The 19511-nt window shown below is 36.0% G+C and overlaps 1 protein-coding gene across 6 annotated transcripts in view; it reads left to right on the plus strand.

Moving 5' to 3' along the window:
• LOC139972146 (uncharacterized) overlaps nt 1–19511 on the plus strand; it is a 47307-nt gene that overhangs the window by 18084 nt on the left and 9712 nt on the right. For 5 of the 6 annotated variants that reach the window (XM_071979117.1, XM_071979118.1, XM_071979119.1 and 2 more), the window contains 15 exons: nt 157–323; nt 894–1004; nt 1928–1999; nt 3465–3569; nt 6362–6393; nt 6807–6897; nt 8084–8138; nt 8415–8461; nt 8894–8984; nt 10106–10244; nt 10807–10908; nt 11562–11622; nt 12259–12294; nt 12515–12582; nt 14929–14985. In XM_071979117.1, coding sequence (XP_071835218.1) covers nt 157–323; nt 894–1004; nt 1928–1999; nt 3465–3569; nt 6362–6393; nt 6807–6897; nt 8084–8138; nt 8415–8461; nt 8894–8984; nt 10106–10244; nt 10807–10908; nt 11562–11622; nt 12259–12294; nt 12515–12582; nt 14929–14985 — 1234 coding nt within the window. The remainder of the gene's footprint in view (nt 1–156; nt 324–893; nt 1005–1927; nt 2000–3464; nt 3570–6361; nt 6394–6806; nt 6898–8083; nt 8139–8414; nt 8462–8893; nt 8985–10105; nt 10245–10806; nt 10909–11561; nt 11623–12258; nt 12295–12514; nt 12583–14928; nt 14986–19511) is intronic. The other variant, XM_071979120.1, reaches the window with a different exon arrangement.

Consider the following 19511-nt stretch of genomic DNA (forward strand, 5'->3'; position numbering starts at 1 on the left):
CATGGATTTGGTAGTGATTTTAGTAGTTAACCTCTTGAAGGTGCAGACAAAATTCCTTGAGGTGTCATCTACAAGTTTTGAATTTCTCCAAAGCTTCAGCAGTATGTTGTTATCTTTGTTTTTATTGTTGTTGTTATCGTTGTTGTTATCTTGCAGCGTACCAAAGTGATTTAGTGACAGAGATACACATGTTGACAGAACAGAAGGCCAAGGCTCTAGACGGCATGAAGACGACCACCAAACACTTTGACGACCTAAATAATGAATACTTTATCTACAGAGGGGAGATGAAAACAATAGAACAAGATAAAAAGGATCTTGAGGTTTGTCATTTATCAGCAAACTTGGAAGCAGAAGTAAATGAAACAAAGGAACACTGACTGAGAAATTATAAAGAATTTCAGAAAAGCACAGACATTTTTTGGTTACTTCAGGATTTTGAGTACTCTGGTGCTCTATTAAAAGCCATCCAGCCCTTACCTCTCTACCCAAAACTGTCTATGCTCATTTCAAACGAATGCAAATCTCTCAACATTTATTTATTTCAAAAAAAATTTGACAATTGATCTTTTTTTTTTAAATTTCATTCTTTTCAACCAATTTTTCTCTATTCCAATAGGTGACAGACTACATTTAGCTTGATGGAGGCCATTCCACTTCCTTGTTTTTTTTTTAGTAATAGGGGGCAGGTGGCGGGGATTAGAGTGGGGGACAAGGAGCCTTAGGATACACTGTGTAACACAAGTTATTATCTGATGAACCCCTATGACCCATTGGAATATTATTTATCTTGTTGATAAATGTCATTTTCTTTACCATCAGAAATGTCAAAGGTCAAGCTGTAATTTTTTCTAAAAATTTTCTACTAATGGTGTCGTATCTATCTTTTGTAGCAATTGTACGAAGAGTTAAAAGCAGAGAAGGAAGAGCAGGACAAGATAATCGCAGAATATGAAGAAACCAACCAATCACAGTTGACAGAACTAGACGGAATCAGAACAAAGGTAGGTTGAATAAATGCAACTCACTTTACATGTCTGCACACTCCCTGTGCACTCCTGTTTCGTACTAAGGCTAGTGTCGTAACGTAAATGTGATGTTTTTAAAATAAATCAGGGGCTATATGAGAAGTTTTATGTTCTTGATAGAGGAGCTGAGCGATGTTATTAGAATGAGAGACAAAATTGAATCCGGTCCAGACCAATTACATCCTCCATCCAAGAACGAACCAAAAGAATGTTTCGTTCAACAAACAAAAAATAAATGGATGAGCTAGCATAAGGAAGGTGCATGTATGGAGGCATACCTTATCCAAAATTTAAATCTAGATGAGAGAAGTAAGGAAGGAGCTTGTGTTGACTATTCAGTGTATTCTACTGTACCTTTTATTGAGAAAGAGAGAAGAAATTAGTTGAGTATAGGTATACGAATGACATGATGCAGTATTTAAAAGGATATGAAAGATTATGGAAAAAAAGGAGTTTTTCAATCAAATGCTAAATGTTTTAAGAGACAGGCAGATTGCATGCCTCTCCCGCCCCTGCCCCCGCCCCTGCCCCCCGAGGACAAATATTTTGCAGGCCACGACAAGGTACCCTTTTAAAACAGCCTGCAGACTCTTTTAGCAAGTGAAACAAGGAAAATGGCCTCTTATTTCCCATATAATGGTAGGATTCCATTGTTGTCATGGGAATACAAGTGTTGTTATCTACAGAGTGGGTACAGAATTCCTTACGGTCTTGCAATGTCAGGTTCCTGCTCTCTCCTCATTTAACGAATGGCGTTTACCCATATTAAAGTGAATTATCATAATTTACGGTTTGTCTTCGCACACACTTGTAACACTCATTTTATTCTACCAGGAGACAACTTTAATGGTAGCTTTGCTGTATTGACATGTGCACAATTATTTACAAATTTTCCTCAGGTTTCAAGTCAAGGAGATGAACACAAGAAGGCCAAGAAGGAAATCCAGCATTTACAGAAAAAGGTTAAGGAGGTAGGTCATGTCCACACAACTTGAATTTAAAAATAAAAGATAGAAAGCAGTTTTGATGTAGCCTGATTCATTTTATTATGCTGCATTTCCTTCCAGGTATACATTTTGTCATTGAAATTACGAGGATTTTATGTTAAACAAATCCTCCCCCAAAAAAATTCTCATCCCAATTGTGTGTTCAGCTAGCTGGTAATAAGTCTTTACCACTGGATATTAAACAATAAAAACATTTGGCTAGATTCGTAAATGCAAGTGAGATATTGCTCTAGGCATTTGCTTTGTTTTGATACTTTGGGTTTGGTAAAAACTATTCCTTTAGTACAACTTGACATTGTCTTTCTTGAAATATCAAATATCATTAAAGGTCATTAAAGGTCAAACAGGGTCTCCATGTTAAAAAAATACATATAAATGCAGAGTATTAAGTAAATAGAAATATATTAGTCCAACTCTCAGATAGACGACTTGTTTCATGATTGAAATGTGAAATTTCCAAAATCGTTTTTATTTTAATGTGCTGAGGTACATTGTGCAAGAACATGGAATTTCCTACACGGACGAAACTTCGAACTGTCTTTATCACTCATCGCTAAAATGCAACTTAGAACACCCTTGAAATTTTAAATCCCTGATTGGTTTTGATCAAGTCACTTGATGATAACCTTTACCAACATGCAATGACATCCCATCACAGGGATGAATTATTATTCTCCAATGTTAGACAGTCGTTTCAAGTTTTAAGGACAAGAAAACACATTTGTTTATGAAATCCATGTATGACATCACAGTTTTATTTTCCATTTTATTACAACTAAAATGAATCAATCAATATCAAGGATTTATGTCTTAACAGTGGAACAAGCTTATCAAGCTGGGAGTTATAACAATGTGCTCCCTTCCGTTTTACTAGCTCTGTATCATAACTTGTTAACACGGATAGGGTCTCAAATAAGCTACTGTAAGGCTTCCTGCTCCTTGGGTCTCTAAACTAAGTCTCAGACCTTTTATATATATAATATACATGTTGCATTTTGACAAAATTCTGGTGGGTAAATCACACTCTTACCAAACCAAAGAGCCAGTATACACCTTCTGTCTAATCCAGCTAGTTGTTACTCTCGCCCTAATCATCGGTTTTAAATTCAACTGTGGCATCTTCGTAGAATACCAGACTCACAGATTCACAGATGTTATTTTCAGACACGTATTGTTGTCGTATTAGTAGGTGAACAAGGAAACACTGACTGGAGAATTACGACAAGATTTAAAGAAAAAAAAGAAAAAAGATTGTTGATTACAAATGGAATTTGAACGAGTAACCTTTGGATTACATCACATTTCTTGGAATCATGAGGTCGGATGAGGTCAATGGTTCAAATCCCCTTTCTAGTCAACAGTTTGGTTGCTCTTTGCAACATAATTATTACTTTTTTTCATCAATCTCTTTTTGTTTTATTATAAACAGCTAGAACATCAAGTGGAATCTCACCGTAAAGAATCTCACAGTCTGAAACAGAACATTAAGCAGTTGACGGATAAAACCAAAGATCTGTCCAAGTCTAAAGAAGAGGTATTTGGAATTTTTAGTCTTTTAACTTCTCAATGGCAGATGTCATACAGTAATTTATGTCATTGCTAGGGAATCAGTTGTATAAACTGCTTGAATTTATTCCCAACAAATCCATCTGTAAGATCCATGCAATATCTGCAACAGTATGACTCAACATTATTCTGAACGATTGAACTTTGGGAGAAGGTTTTACTCACGTGGACGCAAGTCAGAACCTCCGTTAAGACTAACCCCATGACGGTTAAATAGAGCCTGGAATAGCCTCCACTCCAAGGAAGTACATAGCCTCTAAAAACTTACTATAGACAGACCCTATAACAGAAGCAATAAGACTTAACCCCATGGCAGTTCAATAGAGCCTGGAAGAGACTCCACTCCAATGAAGTACATAGACCCTATAACAGAAGCAATAAGACTTAACCCCATGGCAGTTCAATAGAGCCTGGAAGAGACTCCACTCCAATGAAGTACATAGACCCTATAACAGAAGCAATAAGACTTAACCCCATGGCAGTTCAATAGAGCCTGGAAGAGACTCCACTCCAATGAAGTACATAGACCCTATAACAGAAGCAATAAGACTTAACCCCATGGCAGTTCAATAGAGCCTGGAAGAGACTCCACTCCAATGAAGTACATAGACCCTATAACAGAAGCAATAAGACTTAACCCCATGGCAGTTTAATAGAGCCTGGAAGAGACTCCACTCCAATGAAGTACATAGACCCTATAACAGAAGACCATTCCATTCAGTAGCTCGTAAAGACTACTTGATTATAGCCGAATCCTACAGTAGAAGACTGGTCACGGCTCAAGCCAGAGCCCCTGAAAAGCTATGGTCAAACTAAACATTAAGACTCTACTGGACTGTAGCCAGGCCTTATACAGTGAGACTGGTCACGGCTCAAGTCAGTGCTACTTCCATTCACATCAAGTGACTCTACTACAAGGACTTAACTTGTAATATTCCATGTGGTTTCCCGTTGGAGGAGTTTTTTCAAGACCACATGAAACAGTATCTTCATTGCTGTTGGTTCATTGCAGGTCATTGTATGCTTTTAACCATAGGTCTTTAAATCTTAATATTTGAAAATTTATTTTTTTATTCTCAAATGTTCAATTTTCTGTTGTCCTCACCAACCTTCCATCCTAGCTGTCAGATGGAGGTTCTGGTCGCAGTAGCTTATTAGACGGCCAAGTTACCCCTGCGTCCAGCTTAGATGGGTCTATGGTAAAACAATTGCAACCTTCCTCCCTCCCTTTGTGTTTGGTTTATAAGGTCCCTGGCTGGTATTATCTATTTACCTACCCCTGTGGTTCCTTTTTCTTGCCCATGCTAGGATTCGCGGTACAGCACCCTCCACTGAACCCCACCCCTTTTTTTATTGTTTGCTTGACTGGGTATGTGGGATAATAACCAAGTCACAACTTTGGTACCCTTTTTACCGCAAACTATAAACAATTGATGTTCTGTTTTTTGGGGGTTTTCTTATCAGCTTTGCTATTTTCTTTGACTTTAAACATTGCAAATAATCAGGTGACAAGCATGTTGAAAAGTTTGGTTTGTCTGTACACGGTGCTTGTCTCAGCTTGAATTATTTACTAAATACAATTCGCTGCAATTTAGTTACAGAGTCAGCACTTCAAATGAAACATTTTCTTATATTGAGCAATCATTGGCAAGGAATAGGCATGGATATTTCTGACCTTTTTCAGCACATGTTAAGGTAACGATGTGGGTAAGGGTGTTTGGGTAGAGGTCAGGGGGGTAATGGTCAGGGGGGTAAAGCTAGGTTATGTTTTGGGGTAGCTTTCAATACAACTATGGTAAAGCATGAAGCTCACCTACCTAGCTGTTTAATTAGGGTCGGTGCATGTGCTTGATGAGAATCTATGCTTTTCATTTGATGAGCTTCACTTGTCATTTGATGAGATTCTTGAGGTTAAAGGTGAAAGACACAATAAACATCATAGGTTCATTTTGATTTTGAACTTGAGAACAGGTTTTAAACAAAGTTGCATGGCATATAGGTAAAATATTGGGTTGCATGGTGGTCTTTAATATTTCAAAGCAATTAGCAATAATATACAAAATGTGGAACCATGTTGACATCTATAAATGTCATAAGAATTTGTTATTGTTATGATAAATTTGGTGACTTTGGTAACTTTCTGAAGTGTTAACCTCACTACACTATTCCTGGTATTCGTTAGTTAGTTATTTCAACAGTAGCTTAATATCTAAAGTTGAGAATTGACTTATCATCAGGTTCAGCTTTTTCTGTCAAATTTGAGAGCTTTCCCCAAATGACTCTCTGAATTTTGACATTTTTCGTTCATATTGGTGTTAAATATTGTAAACGCTTCTTACAGAATAGCCCTTTGTGGTCAATATGATTTTCTTTTGAATTCTTATCAACAGCAAATTTGAGTAAGACTAAATTAACAACCAAAATCTGAAACAGTGACAGGAATCCTGTCTTGAACCCAAAATTGTTGTGCCACTTTACAAATGGGTGGTGTTGGCTTTTTTTTTTGCACAGAGGGCTTGCCTTTTCGGTGATGGGTTCAATGATCTTTGCCTGCCTTATTTAGGGTTTGGAAATGATTTTGATATTTCTATTGCAGAATAAATTTTAATAACCCTGTTGATGAGAGGACACCTTGGTATGGCTTTGCTTGTTTGCGTGTAAGGGTGGGTGTGTGTGTGTGAGTGGGTGTATATGTATGTGTGTGTTTTTTCTTAATACTTAAGTGGCATTAAATATCATTTTTGCCTTTTCATCTTGTAGCTGACGGATGAAGTCAAAGGGAAAACTGAAAAGTGAGTAACACTTCCTTTCTTGATCGTTCAAGTTGTTGCGTTCTTTCATTTTTGCTCCTGAAATATGTCATTTCCAGGTGCTGCAACTCTCAAGTACAGATGGATGTCATTCAGCCAGGCGGTTTGTGGCCAGCTGAAGATACGATTTGCTACGAACGGTTCCGTCCCGCCCCACAGAGACTCTTAGTCTGGGTCTCCATAGCAACTTCATCCCAAAGCATTATATGCAAATGAATGTAGGGCCCAGTACAGAAATGCTGATTTATCATTGATTGAACCCTTTCCCTCCCTCCACCAATACAAAAACAATAAGGAGAAAAATAAGCTTAAACTTCACAAATGCAATCATGTTATGAACCAAAGTTTCAAATGACATGTCTAACTTCTTTTTCTATTTTTTATTTACGTCACAGGTTGGATGACCTGACAACTGAACTTGACCAACTGAAGACTGAAAACAATGATTTGAAAGCATCTGTTAGCGATAAGGATAATGAAATTGAGGTATGCGGGATACTATTCTCTTAGAAAATTAACCAAAAATTATTAAAAGCATCTTTGTTATATGGAATGGTCAGTAAAAGCAACCTTTCTCTGATTTTTAGCTGTTTTCACTGTTTTAAGTTAAAACAAACAAATGGAAAAGGTTTAAAGGCGTCAAATGGAATGGTCAAAGCTAAACCAGTAAGAGATGACCAGTGTCCGGGGGGGGGGGGTTTAGGTGGTGGGTAGTGTGGGGGATATGGAGTAAGGAAAGAGAAGAGGGTTTATATGACATGATCCAAATCATCCCAAATAAAATGCATTTCACTGACAGACGGACTTTACATATTGAGAGAGGCTTTCCTAAATTGATCATATTAGGCAAATTGAACATTCTAGGCAATTGAACATTTTAGTCAAAGGCTTGGTTCAGCCTCACAGTCCTTAGGTTCCAGGATCAAAATTTCGCCATGGGCCAGATTCTCTTGACCTGTTGAAAGTATGCTGCAGTTAAGTGGTGATGTGTGGAGTCTTCAGTGGATTGGTGTTTCCGGTTTGTGAACTTGGGAAAGAAGTTTGTTTCTGTCCTTCACTTGGTTTTGAAACAACTTTGTTCGTCATGGCTGCACTGCAGTGATGTCAAATGGGTGCCTCTGCCTAGTATTTCAGAAAGTGGTCAGATGCTAGGGCATACACTCTCGTCCGTCGGATGGGGACGTTAAGTGGCGGCCCCAGGAGCAGGAAGGGGAGCGAATTCACACCCCTGCCTCGTTATCCCCTGAACACTTATCTAAAAGAGAAGGCTTGAGATTAGCTGGTGTTTATCCACAATCTAACACGGATATGGTCTCAAATCAGCTACTGTAAGGCTTCCTGATCCTTGGGTCTCTAAACTAAACTAACGGTGATTGCAGTAATTCTAATAACAGACCCCAAAGTTTACTGCCTTGTTTCTTTTCTGAGTAGAAGTGACATTTGACATGTATACCACTAAAATCAGTTAATATGTGAATTTGCATGCATTGATACAAAATGGCCTTGCAATCATAACGGCTTAAAAAAACATTCCTAATTTTTCTTGACCTGGTGTGTCCACTGATGCTAGGAGGGAAAGATTGGCTTTGCCAGGACGATTCTATCAAGAGTGACAATTTGGCCACTACTCGTTGTTTACTATCATGTTATATGTTTTTGTTGTTTAACGCAGGTGCTTAAAGATTGCCTTGTTCAACTGAAAGGTATGCAAGATTACGGAGAAACAGGTAAGCAAAAATTGCCCCTTTTTCCTTTTTGTCTGTCTGTATTTTCAATAAAGTGAAGCACATGATTATCATTGTATCACTCCATTTTCTGATCTTTGTCTTGAAAACATCAATTATGCGGTTGTCCATTAGCGTTACCAAAAAGAGTTGTGTATCTTCACAAAAGAGATTATTGTACATCAATTTCCCTAGCTTGCCTCATAATGTAGCAAAAGGTGTTTAATCTAATTCACTATCCAATATTTATTTATTTTCTCTCTTTTTGCCCCACTCCAGAGGTTGACAATGAAGCACGTATTCAACAACTGCTGGATGTAAACAAAGTGAGTAGCCGATGTTGTCATTTATTGCCCAGAATTTAAAGAGACTTATATACCTCAGTATCGATATGTCGGCCAGGTTCGATACCAAGATATAAAATGTGCAGCTCCGGTTCGATTCCCAGACACAAAATGGGTGACCCAGGTTTCATCCTTGTATATAAAAGAAAAAAAAGTGTTAAACTCTGATTTTGAACGTGTGAATAGAAGGCAATTTTTTTGAGGTTTAAATTCTGAAATTTGTTTCCTTGGAAAATTCTAACATATTTATAAAGTTATCGAATATTTTTCATTATCAAATCTAAGAAATTTTTCTAAATAGCTCTCAAATGACCAGTATGTTGTGAATAAATTGTAAAGAGAAAGCAGTTAAAAATTGATGCGGAAAAAAGGAATAAAATTTGAAAACTTATGCACATATTTCTCATTTTGCAGGCAAATGTTAAGATAAATCTCTTGGAAGATGAAAGAAAAGCACTCGAAGAGAAACTGGAAGAAGAAGCCAGAAAAATTCACAACCTGCACGGTAAAGACTTGTCATTTAAAGCAACACAATGTGACTTTACTTAGACAGCAAGTTTATAGGTTTGCCGTTGACTAAAATGTCAGTATTGTGGTTTTCTGCACCTGCTTTCTTCAAAATGGTTAAACCTTGAAAGGTTATGAGTAAACTTTTACAAGGTTCATGTCACAAAACAGTGTTGTGAATTGGATTGTTTCGTTAAAATGAGAGTGAAGGGCACTTTTACATAAAATCATTGTTCCCCTACCCCACCCCCCTCGTGCAGTCTGGAAGGTAGGGGAAAAGGGACAAAACGTTTATTCTGGCTCTTTGAAGTAATTAAATTTTGAAGTTAAATCTAGGAAAATGAGAACAGTTTTTATACAAACATTGCTTATTTTTCATGACTACTTCAATAACATTATTTTTATTTATGTTGATTTATTTATGATGACAATTCATACTGTTAAATGACTGAGTATTATGAAGTGACGATATTGCTGATTCGTGACTGCATAGTTTGGGATGGTGTTTATTACTGTTTGATTGTTGCATATTATGAGGTGGTGTTATTACTGTTCATTAGTACATATTCTGAGGTGGTGTTTTTACTGGTTCATTGCTCCATATTATGAATGGTGTTTAATATATATTTTTCACTGTTCCGTATTATGAGGTGGTGTTATTACTGTTCATTGTTCCATATTATGAGGTAGTGTTAGCACTGTTTCATTGCTCCATATTATGGAATGGTGTTTAATATTTCTTTTATGACTGCTCCGTATTATGAGGTGGTGTTATTAGTGTTCATTGTTCCATATTTTTGAATTGTTCCTTTTTACTGTTTCACTGCTCCAAATTATGAGATGGTGTTTAATATTTCTGTTTGACTGTTCCATATGATGAGGTGGTGTAATTACTGGTTCATTGCTCCTAACTGTGACATGGTAATATCACTGTCTCACTGCTCCATATAATGAGGTGGTGTTATCACTGTCTCATTGCTCCATATTATGAGGTGGTGTTTAATAGTTACTGGTTCATTGCTTCATACTGTGACATGGTGTTATCACTGTTTCATTGCTCCATCTTTGTATATACGAGATGGTGTTGTTACTGTTTGATGTACTACTTTCTTCTGTTAGATGACAACAAGTCTCTAAGTAAGGAAGTAGAGTCTCTTCAACGGGAACGTAAGAAGGCCACAGAGGACCACGAGGAAGCCCGAACTAAATTAGAGGTACTTACGGAATACTTCAAAGGAAAAGAAGTAGAAATGCAGAGGTATGTCAATGGCCTGCTTCTTTCTCATCGTAACTTAAAAACTAATCTCGGCTTATGAGAATAAGATGATTTTGTTTTGACCTGAAAGTCACTGGTTCATGCTTGTTGGCCTTTCCTTTCAGCAAAATTGTGAGAAAAACGAACTCTCTGATACCGTTCAACTGTTGTAAACTGCTATGTGTAACTTTAGGGGGGGGGGGGGGAATTGCATTATCCTCCCTTACTTGATGTAAGGTTGGCTCTGGATGGGATTTGGTTTTGGGGAGGTGCAAGCGTGTTTATGTCAAAATGTACCATAACCATCGGTGTAGGGTTAGTTCTGAAGCCTTCTTCCAATAGGATACTTGAAAACTGAAATTCAGCATCTTAAAAAACAAAACCTTCTCTTCTAGCAATGTCATCTTCTCTGTCAATATTTTCTTGCAAAGGATGCTCTCTTTCAGTCTCTTCCAAATCCGTTTATCTTATTTAGTTCCATGTTTTCTGTTCTGCATAGGTGTTCCTGCCTTCAATCAATCTCATTATTTTGTTGACATCTTTCTGATTATTTTCTATCATGTAGGAAGCTCGGCAAAGAAGAAGCTCTGAAATTCCACAGCCAGAAAGAGCTTGACAACCTGGGCGAAAAAACAGCTGCGGCGGAAGCAGATCTTAGTAATTACAAGTGAGCTATCATCTTACCAATCTTTCTTCTAAAACAAATATTACTCCTTTATTTTATTACTCAGTGTAACATCTGTAAATATTTATAAACATATGTTTTGTTTGATAATAAGGCAATCCAAGTTATTATACAATTTTGGGGGGAATAAAATTCTTGCCTTTGGGAAGGGAATGAAATTAATATCAATCTTCTCTTGTTCGTTGGATTATTTCTCAAATTTACTCTTTTTTTTTTAAGCAGTTGTTTTTGTCCTGATTTTCATAAATTTTAGATAACATTGGGTACTAAGATTTCATAACATTTCATTCAATTCTTTAACAAAATATTGTTAGCTTAAAATAGTCAAGTTTCTTTTCAAGTAATGACGAAAATGTTTGCAATTTTGTAACTCATATATCATTTTGAAAAGTTTGTTGAATATTTAATATGTAAAATCATCGCGGCAATACAGGTACTGTAATTATAAGACTTGTGGGATTATCAAAAACTCGCTATTTCAACATTAACTTTAGTGAAAAAGGAGATTGTTTTAAGTTGACAAATTGCAATCTTTGAGCAAATTAAAAAAAAAAAATCTTAAATTGTTTAGTAAGGTTCGTAAGTGTTGGTTACAAAATACTATATCGAATTTGTCTCGTCGCTTCTCGTTACAGACAGCAAATTCAAGATCTCAAGGATGAGATTGAAAAATCAGAGCGGTCCTTTAGACAACAGGTGAGATGCAGGAAAGAAAAGTGTTAAAGAATTTGTGTGAAATCATGAATTTTTTTCTTATTTTGAACAGTAGCCATTTGAAAATTGAGCCTTTTTTTTTAATGTGCTGAAAAATTAGGTTTTAGGAAAGTTAAAAATGGCTAGGGACAATATCAAAAGTCTCTCTCTCTCTTGCTTTAAAAAAGCAATGGCAGAATTTGGCAAGTTTATTGATATTCCATTTCAATACAAGTCTGAAGCTTGTGACAGAAGTAGAAAATGTTATATTAAGGATGGTTGTACTGTGGTTTTGTCAATTTTTCTTGGTTCATGTGCCTCCTTTTTTTTAAATAAACATATTTATAAATTAGGACACCAAAATGGACCTTGTGTGATCATTCTTGGAAAATGTCAGACTACAGTTATTTTCTTGGGAGAGGAGGAATAAAGACACATTATTAATTAACCTTATTAATTATAAGTATGTAAACAACAAAAAACTGACTGGGAAAATTAAAAACAACTGTCTGAGGAGCAAAGAAATTTTTATAGTCCCTTTATAAATAAAAAAGTTCTTTGCCTTTTCAAATATGTTAATTATTTACAAGTAAAATATAAAATTCTTTTATAAATTTCTTTCTCCTTTTTTTTTTCTAGATTGCTGCCCATGAGAAAAAATCACATGAAAGCTGGGTAAGCTTAACTTATTAATTTGGAGAATATTATATTTGAAAAATAATATTATTATGTACAGTAATTTTAATTACTAAAAGTTTACAATTAAAGGGAAAAAAGTGTTTCCTTTTGTTGTTGTTGATTTTTTCTTCTTTTTTAGACTTCAAATATTTCATGTTGACATTTTAATTACATATTTACATAATTATTTATGTTATTTATTTATCATATTCGATAGTTGGCTCACAGAGTTTCCGAGAGAAAACTGAAGGAAGCCACCAAAGAGGTTGCATCAATGAGACAACGGTGAGAAGCTAACTTAATTCATTTCATATTTTATTTTAATTTAATAAATATTTCCTTTCATCAACAGAGAACATTTCAGTATGAAAGACATTTATAAAGACTTTTGAATCTTGAATTTGTTTCCCTTTGTATCTTCTGTGTAACCTATTTCCATATAATGCCTTCGTTTTCTGAGTGGATATACTTTTATTTCTCCCACATATAAAAATTTATGCCTATTGACTGTTATTTTAATATCTCTTCGTAGTTTATTTCAATTCCTTCTTTCTCTATTTTAATGTGACTGAAACATTTTTTTTTAAATTCCCTCTGCCATTTCCTCAAGTTTCTTGTGGTTGATGTGGAACAAAATTTTAGGAGGATTTCAATTTATTTTTTTTCAAAAGATTTTACTATTTTTGGTCTAGAAGTTTTGCTGTATGATTCTCACTTTTTTGTTCACTTCGTTGAGGTTTTCAGCATTTTTGGCGGTTTTTATTAAATTGTGGTCACTATCTTAATGTCTAAGCACATTTCTGTTGGGACTGAAAGATTACTTCCAACAAGATATGAAATTATCTGTTTGATTCCATAAATTTCCTTGAACCAATGTTTGAAATATTGTTATAGTGAGGTGATTTACTGTGCATACATTAATAACATACACCCTGAATTCACCTAATGGACCATTATTGACAGACTTTTGAAGCAGTATGTCAGCTATTTAGATCATTGTAACCAAACATTCTTATGTATAGGATGACACTGCTGTTCAACATTCCACACCATGCACAGGTATGCATGCAGTTGTGTAGCTTCCAAATCACAGACACAAACACACCCACATACATACATCTATACAAAGTGTGTTTCATATGGGGATTGTGCAATAATCAGACCTAGGCAATGGTTGCTGTAGCGAAGTAATTTATCGATGCGAGAGTTTGCTCAATAAACAAATTCCTCATCTTTACTTACTGGGTGATGCTACTCAGGGCTCGAATTTCGTAATTTCTAGGGCAGGCCAACTGGCCTTGGAATACATGTTTTTGGGGAGGGCATCAAGGCCAGTGGGGAGGGCAGCAAGGCCAACGCTGACATTGTGAGCAGGGCACCAAGGCCACTTTGAAAAATGATGCGAAGAATGTCTCAATGTCCCCCCCAAAAAAAACATCATCGGCGAAAATATGCTCGAACTTTCATGATCATAACCGGACCCGCTACGGTTTGGGTCCTCAAACCGCCGCGTAACACTCCTCCATGAAACAGCATTATTATTATGAAATTCATACACAACGCCGAAACACTGTCAATAATACAACTTAACTCTTAACTGCATATGCTTCCAGTGTACAACTCTCCACTACATAATTATTCGGTCTTCCGACTCCCGTCTGAAATTGGGTGTACTTGTAATTGCCAATAGTGACACACCCTCCCAAAATAATCCTGTGTAACTTGACTCTACTGGGAATTTCCCAGATTCTACCAATCACCTTGCATTCATGTAGTTGTTGAGCCAATAAACGAGCACGATTCTGTGACGTCAATCAGCCAAAGCTGTATAATGGTACTACTGTGTGCAGGTGTGGTTTGACCGTAGCTGCTACTGGTTGTAAACTTTTTCGAACTTTCTTTCAATTTACGATAAATACCGGTATGTTATACATACATATACGTGAATGATATGGTTAGGAAGCTAAACATGTTCTCTCTCGGAATATGATGATTTTGTTCACATTGTTGTCCCTGGATAAATTCTTCGCGATTCTAGAAACACTGTATTGCATTACAACTGAATTTCCCACTGAACTACGTTACGAAAATGCAATGATAGCCCGCGGAGCGGTCGTATATTAATCAGTTGGATAGGCTCACATTCTTGTACCGTTAGAATGCGGTACGTTTTCACACCATCTACCAAGGTCAGTACTGTGATGATGTTCAATTTTGGATCACAGTTCGCTATTCACGTCCTGTGACCGCGATACGCTAGCATGCTCTTCATCATTTTCCGCCAATAATAGCCACGCTTTTTCGGAACATATGATTCGTTTTTTTGTCATTCTCAAAGTCGCATTTGTCCAATGCCTATTCCTGCAAAAGGCACGGAGGCCAATGGGTAAAAAGGGCAAGGCCAGTACTGGCCTTGATAGTAGTAATTTTCCCTTGGGCATCGCGGCCAGTGGCGAGGGCACCCGCGGCCATGGCCGCACTGGCCGCCGCTTATTTCAAGCCCTGATGCTACTATTAAATAAATACACACGTTGTTAGTCGCTACAGGAACAAGGATGTTGTCCTCCTCCTCATCTAGTCTTATCTTTTCTTTATTTTCATATTTTATTTGTTTTGTTTACTGTCATTTAGACTCAGCCAGTCAGGGCAGGTTACCCAGAAAGATGGCAATAATGACAAAAATGAAGGGTAGAAAATCGTTGCATTCTTTTTTTTTCCTTTGCTTTTTGCATTCTTCCTTTGAATTATCAAACACAAAGAAGCATTCTGAGGTTAATAAAAACAACACACTTGAAAGGATTGCTTTGTTTCTATATCATCAGGGGAAGGGGGGGGGAGGGGATTAAGCGAGAGAACTAGTCGATCTGTTTCAAACGGTATGCTGTTGTGAAGAATGTAAAGACATTTCTGTGACAATTTCGATTACTTTGGTCCCATTTTTACTTGGTTATCTCAAAGTTTTAAAATTAGATGTGATTTTGGGTTTGTTTTTTCATGGTTCAAAAACTTCCGGTCAAGAAATTATATTCCTTGTAAATCAGATGGTTATATCCATTACTTTTACCAGGCATGATGTCATCCATTCATTTCATGATACTAAATTTAGAATTACCAATCATATCGCCCATTCTGTTTCTCATGGCTGATATCGTTCTAACTACACAAGAGAAGCAGTTTGAAAATTGCTGCAGCTATTGTTTGGATTGGGTTTGACTGGATGGAGATCTTACAGTGAACAAAGTTACCTCTGACTTGGGTTCCAATTTAATCCCTCTGGAACTCCAATCATTTTCATTCTGTGCGTCTGCAACGAATGAGTGCTTTTCCCAATAGACAAAATGACCCCACCCCCCCTCACCCACCCCTGCCCTCACTCCCTTCCCTTCACCTGGTTCAGAGTTCCCAATGAAAATATATTTGAATTGATAAGATTAATTTGCCAATATTATGATTAGTTTGAGTGAAAACATGAAGTGAATGAATGTTGGAACGGATGTAGCAAAAAAAGCAAACGTTGGAGCCGTAGGCCAACACAGGAGAGAACAAACTGGATGTGTAAAGATGTCTTCAAGAGGAGAGAGATTATAGATTTAGAAAAATAATATTATCGCAAAGACAAGGGCAGGTTTGGCAAAATTCTGTTGCAGTAATATAAAAGAACAGAATCCTGATTTTTGAGGAAGATGAATTTCCTCACCACAGAATGCTTCTTAAGTTCCCATCCTTTTTATTCTTGTTGCGTCTGTCTGCATCACGTTCTCTCTGGAATAATCTGTATAAAACTGCATTTTAGCATGATTCTTAATCTTTTGGATGTGCTTCATTTGATATGCTACATTACTGCTTAGTTTTATTCAAATATTTTTAATACATAGCCTTGTATTGGTAGTTCTGTAGGGGCATGTCCTTCTCTGAACTTCCAAGAGAGTTTGCTTGGTAGTTTGTAACAACAGTATGTACATGAAATTGGACTAACATTGTAAACGTAGCATATTCATATTTCATATTCATATTTGTAAGGCCTGGAAATCCAGTCGGCATTTGCTGGACGTTTGCTTTGCATATGTAACCAGAGATTTGTCACCTTCAACCGTCAATGAGGTGTGTGAATACAGTCGGCGAAATCGGTTTACGGGAGGGAGGGAGGGTGTATTTCTCAAACAGAGGATATTACATGTCAGTTTATAAATATCTTTGTAAGGAAATTGGTACCATTTGCATTCTGCTTTCAACTCCTGAAAATGTTAACATTTCCCTTCCAACTAATATGCAGGTAGGTACACTTTGAGAATGGCCCCCATTGCTTAGATAGTTAAATAGACATATTTTCTCGCCGATGCATGTCGCCTGTTGATTGTGTGGTGTCTTCAAGCCTTGAAACCTTTTAGAGTTTGCGATTGCTGGCACATTTAAGTAGTAACCGAGGCACCTGTACGTTTTTTGGACGATTTGAGATGAGAGAAAGACAATAACAAACAGCAATATCCAGAAAGTAAATATCAGTAAAATGAGAATAAATGGAAAAATATGACGATTTAAAGTAGAACTGAAATTTGTTGTTGGATAAATTTTGGTTTGTTACAAACATATCAACTCATGTAGTGAGTTTGAAAAATATCATAACGATCTCTTTTTTCCATATTTTCTTTTGTGGTTAATTTACATTTTTCTTAGTTTCAGGGATTTTGTTTTTTTCTGTTTTCCCTTCAAGGTTATTCTGGTTTAGCTCACATTCTTTCTTTCAAACAACTTATTATGAATATAAATAAATATATAAATGAAATTGACATTTGGCTTAAATATCATTCATTCCTTCAATCGTAAACAATTTGTGATGAATTCGTGCAAAACATATTAGCCTTCATAAAGACAATGAAGGTATCAGGTATGAGACGACCATTATTAAGGAAACGGAAATTGCTATGGCAAACGACCTTCAGGACTCCACGGTGTCAATAATTTGTTTTTCCTTCTTTAAATCTAACAAATGGAACCAACATAAGTCACCAAATATTGACCGGAAATCCATAGGTAGATCTCCTCACAAAATTAACAAAAAAAGAAGGAACAAAATGATGAAACATGTGTAAGAGTTAAGGATTAGGAAAATTTATGGTTGATCAATGTAAGTGAAATTCATTCAAAACAGAATTAGCATGTTGTTGGATTGCTAGAAGATGGCAATCTGTTCTCCCAGAAAATTTATTTGAAAGAAAATATTTGAGGGATAGAAATTACCTCCATTTAACATTTTCATATATTTTGCATCACCTGTAGGCATTTCAAAGACTGTCGCCATCTCTTGAATATTAGCCGATAAATTCTCAGGAAATTGAGCTATTTGTCATTGTTTACCACTTTTTTCCTTCATATTTTAGCTGTTTCTTTAAATACTTTGTTTGTGGTATGAAAGAAAGATTGAGGTTTATTTCAAGAATGCATCGCACTGTTTAAGAACAGCTGCTTTACGTCGCTTAGCAAAGATTTTACCAACCACATTTAAACTGTGTTTTTTTTTTTTTTTGTGCAAAATCGATACCGAAATATCTATGGGCTTTTGAGGGTTGTTATTATTTTAGCAAACAAGAGAATGTTATTTTGAGGCGTTTTTATTTTTACAGATGTGTTCAAAAAAGAACAACTTTCGAAGAAAAAAAACGTTAGGAACTTCAAGTTAATTGATAACCCTTTAGGCTTCCCACAATGTCTTCTTCTTTTGCAATCTTCAGTGGAAGAAGTCTATGGTCATTAAAGACTATGGCATAGTGAAGATACATGCTGAAAGTTGCCCAATGTATTTTTATTTTGGTTTTTGTTGACCCTTTCGTCCATAAACTTAAATTCCATAAAAATGCTGCTCAAGAGCTTGAATGAGCAAGTTTCATTTCCAATTAATGAAGACAAATTTTGGAGGAGAAAGTTAAAATTTTGCTATCAACTGCTACCAGCTTCTTAAACCTTTATTTATTTATTTATTTGTTTGTGTGATTGTTTATTTATTTGTTTTTTGTGGAAATTCGTAGCAATCTTAGGTAATTAATCTTGTCTTCCTATCAGAACAGAAATTCATTCAAGAGGTTGCTATGGAAACAAACATACCCTCTCTTGGTTGGTTCATTTCCAAACGAACTGAATTTGGAAATCGTACTTAAACGTAATAGTGAAAAATCATTACATGAGCAAACTTCTCTCTCCACCTCTCTTCCTCTCTCTTCACCTCTCGTTCTTTTTCCTTCAATCCACTCTTTTTTTTTTCATAAAAGGTTTTTATTAATTTCTGTTTTTTGCATACAAAATTTGATCGTATTATTAGTTTCTTTAACAATTACTGTCAAACATTCCACCCTGTGCATAATAAATTTTGAGATATTTCTATTTTTTAGATTGTCTATAAAGAAACAGAAAAAAGTCCTTGAACGTCATCCCTTGACATGAACAAATAATTTGAAAGCATGTTGGGTTCAGAATTAATTAATTATCCTTGGAAACGTAATATTATCCGTCTCGTCTAGATATAAGACTGTTTTTGCAATTTCTTCTCTACATCCTTGAGGCATGCTCAAGATGTTCCTCTCAAAATAAAAGGAGACATTTTTGTCTTATTGTGGTACTCTCCACAAGGATTGTGCTTTAATTAATTTAAGTCGAAACATTTTTTTCTTCTCCGAATGTTTAATTTTTTTTTTTTTTTAATTTGTCAATGTTTGCCAAAATTATTTTCTCTTTGTTTTGGTATCAAATAATGTCCATTTTGATCACAAAATGTGGAAAAACAAAATGAAGCATTAGATATCGTCTGACCTACTTTTTTTATAATATAAGAATTGCACTCTGCATGCCGCCCGGAAGTTACATGGGTGCAATGAAAATGTCGATAATACAGGGAGGGTTTATTTTTATTGAAAACATCTGGCATGTAAAGTGATTTGGTTCATAATAGAGCCAGGATATTGGGTGAAACATTTCCTCGACATTGTCATCGTAGAGTCCTTCGTGACCCAAAACTTCTACTCTAAGCAAAACTAAGAGAGAACGCCTTGTTTTAACAAGTCACATTATTGCTTTACCGAGTATATATTTACAGCCTCTAGGGATCTTTCTTTTTGGTTTGTTCAATAATTGAGAAGAGCGTGAAGACAACAGAAGCAGCGGTAATCCGATAAATCTATCTTTCTCTAATGTATCCCTAGTTTCTCTCGGAACAGAATGCTGAT

Source organism: Apostichopus japonicus, chromosome 8 (assembly GCF_037975245.1).
Source record: "Apostichopus japonicus isolate 1M-3 chromosome 8, ASM3797524v1, whole genome shotgun sequence".
NCBI classification, from domain to species: Eukaryota; Metazoa; Echinodermata; class Holothuroidea; order Aspidochirotida; family Stichopodidae; genus Apostichopus; species Apostichopus japonicus.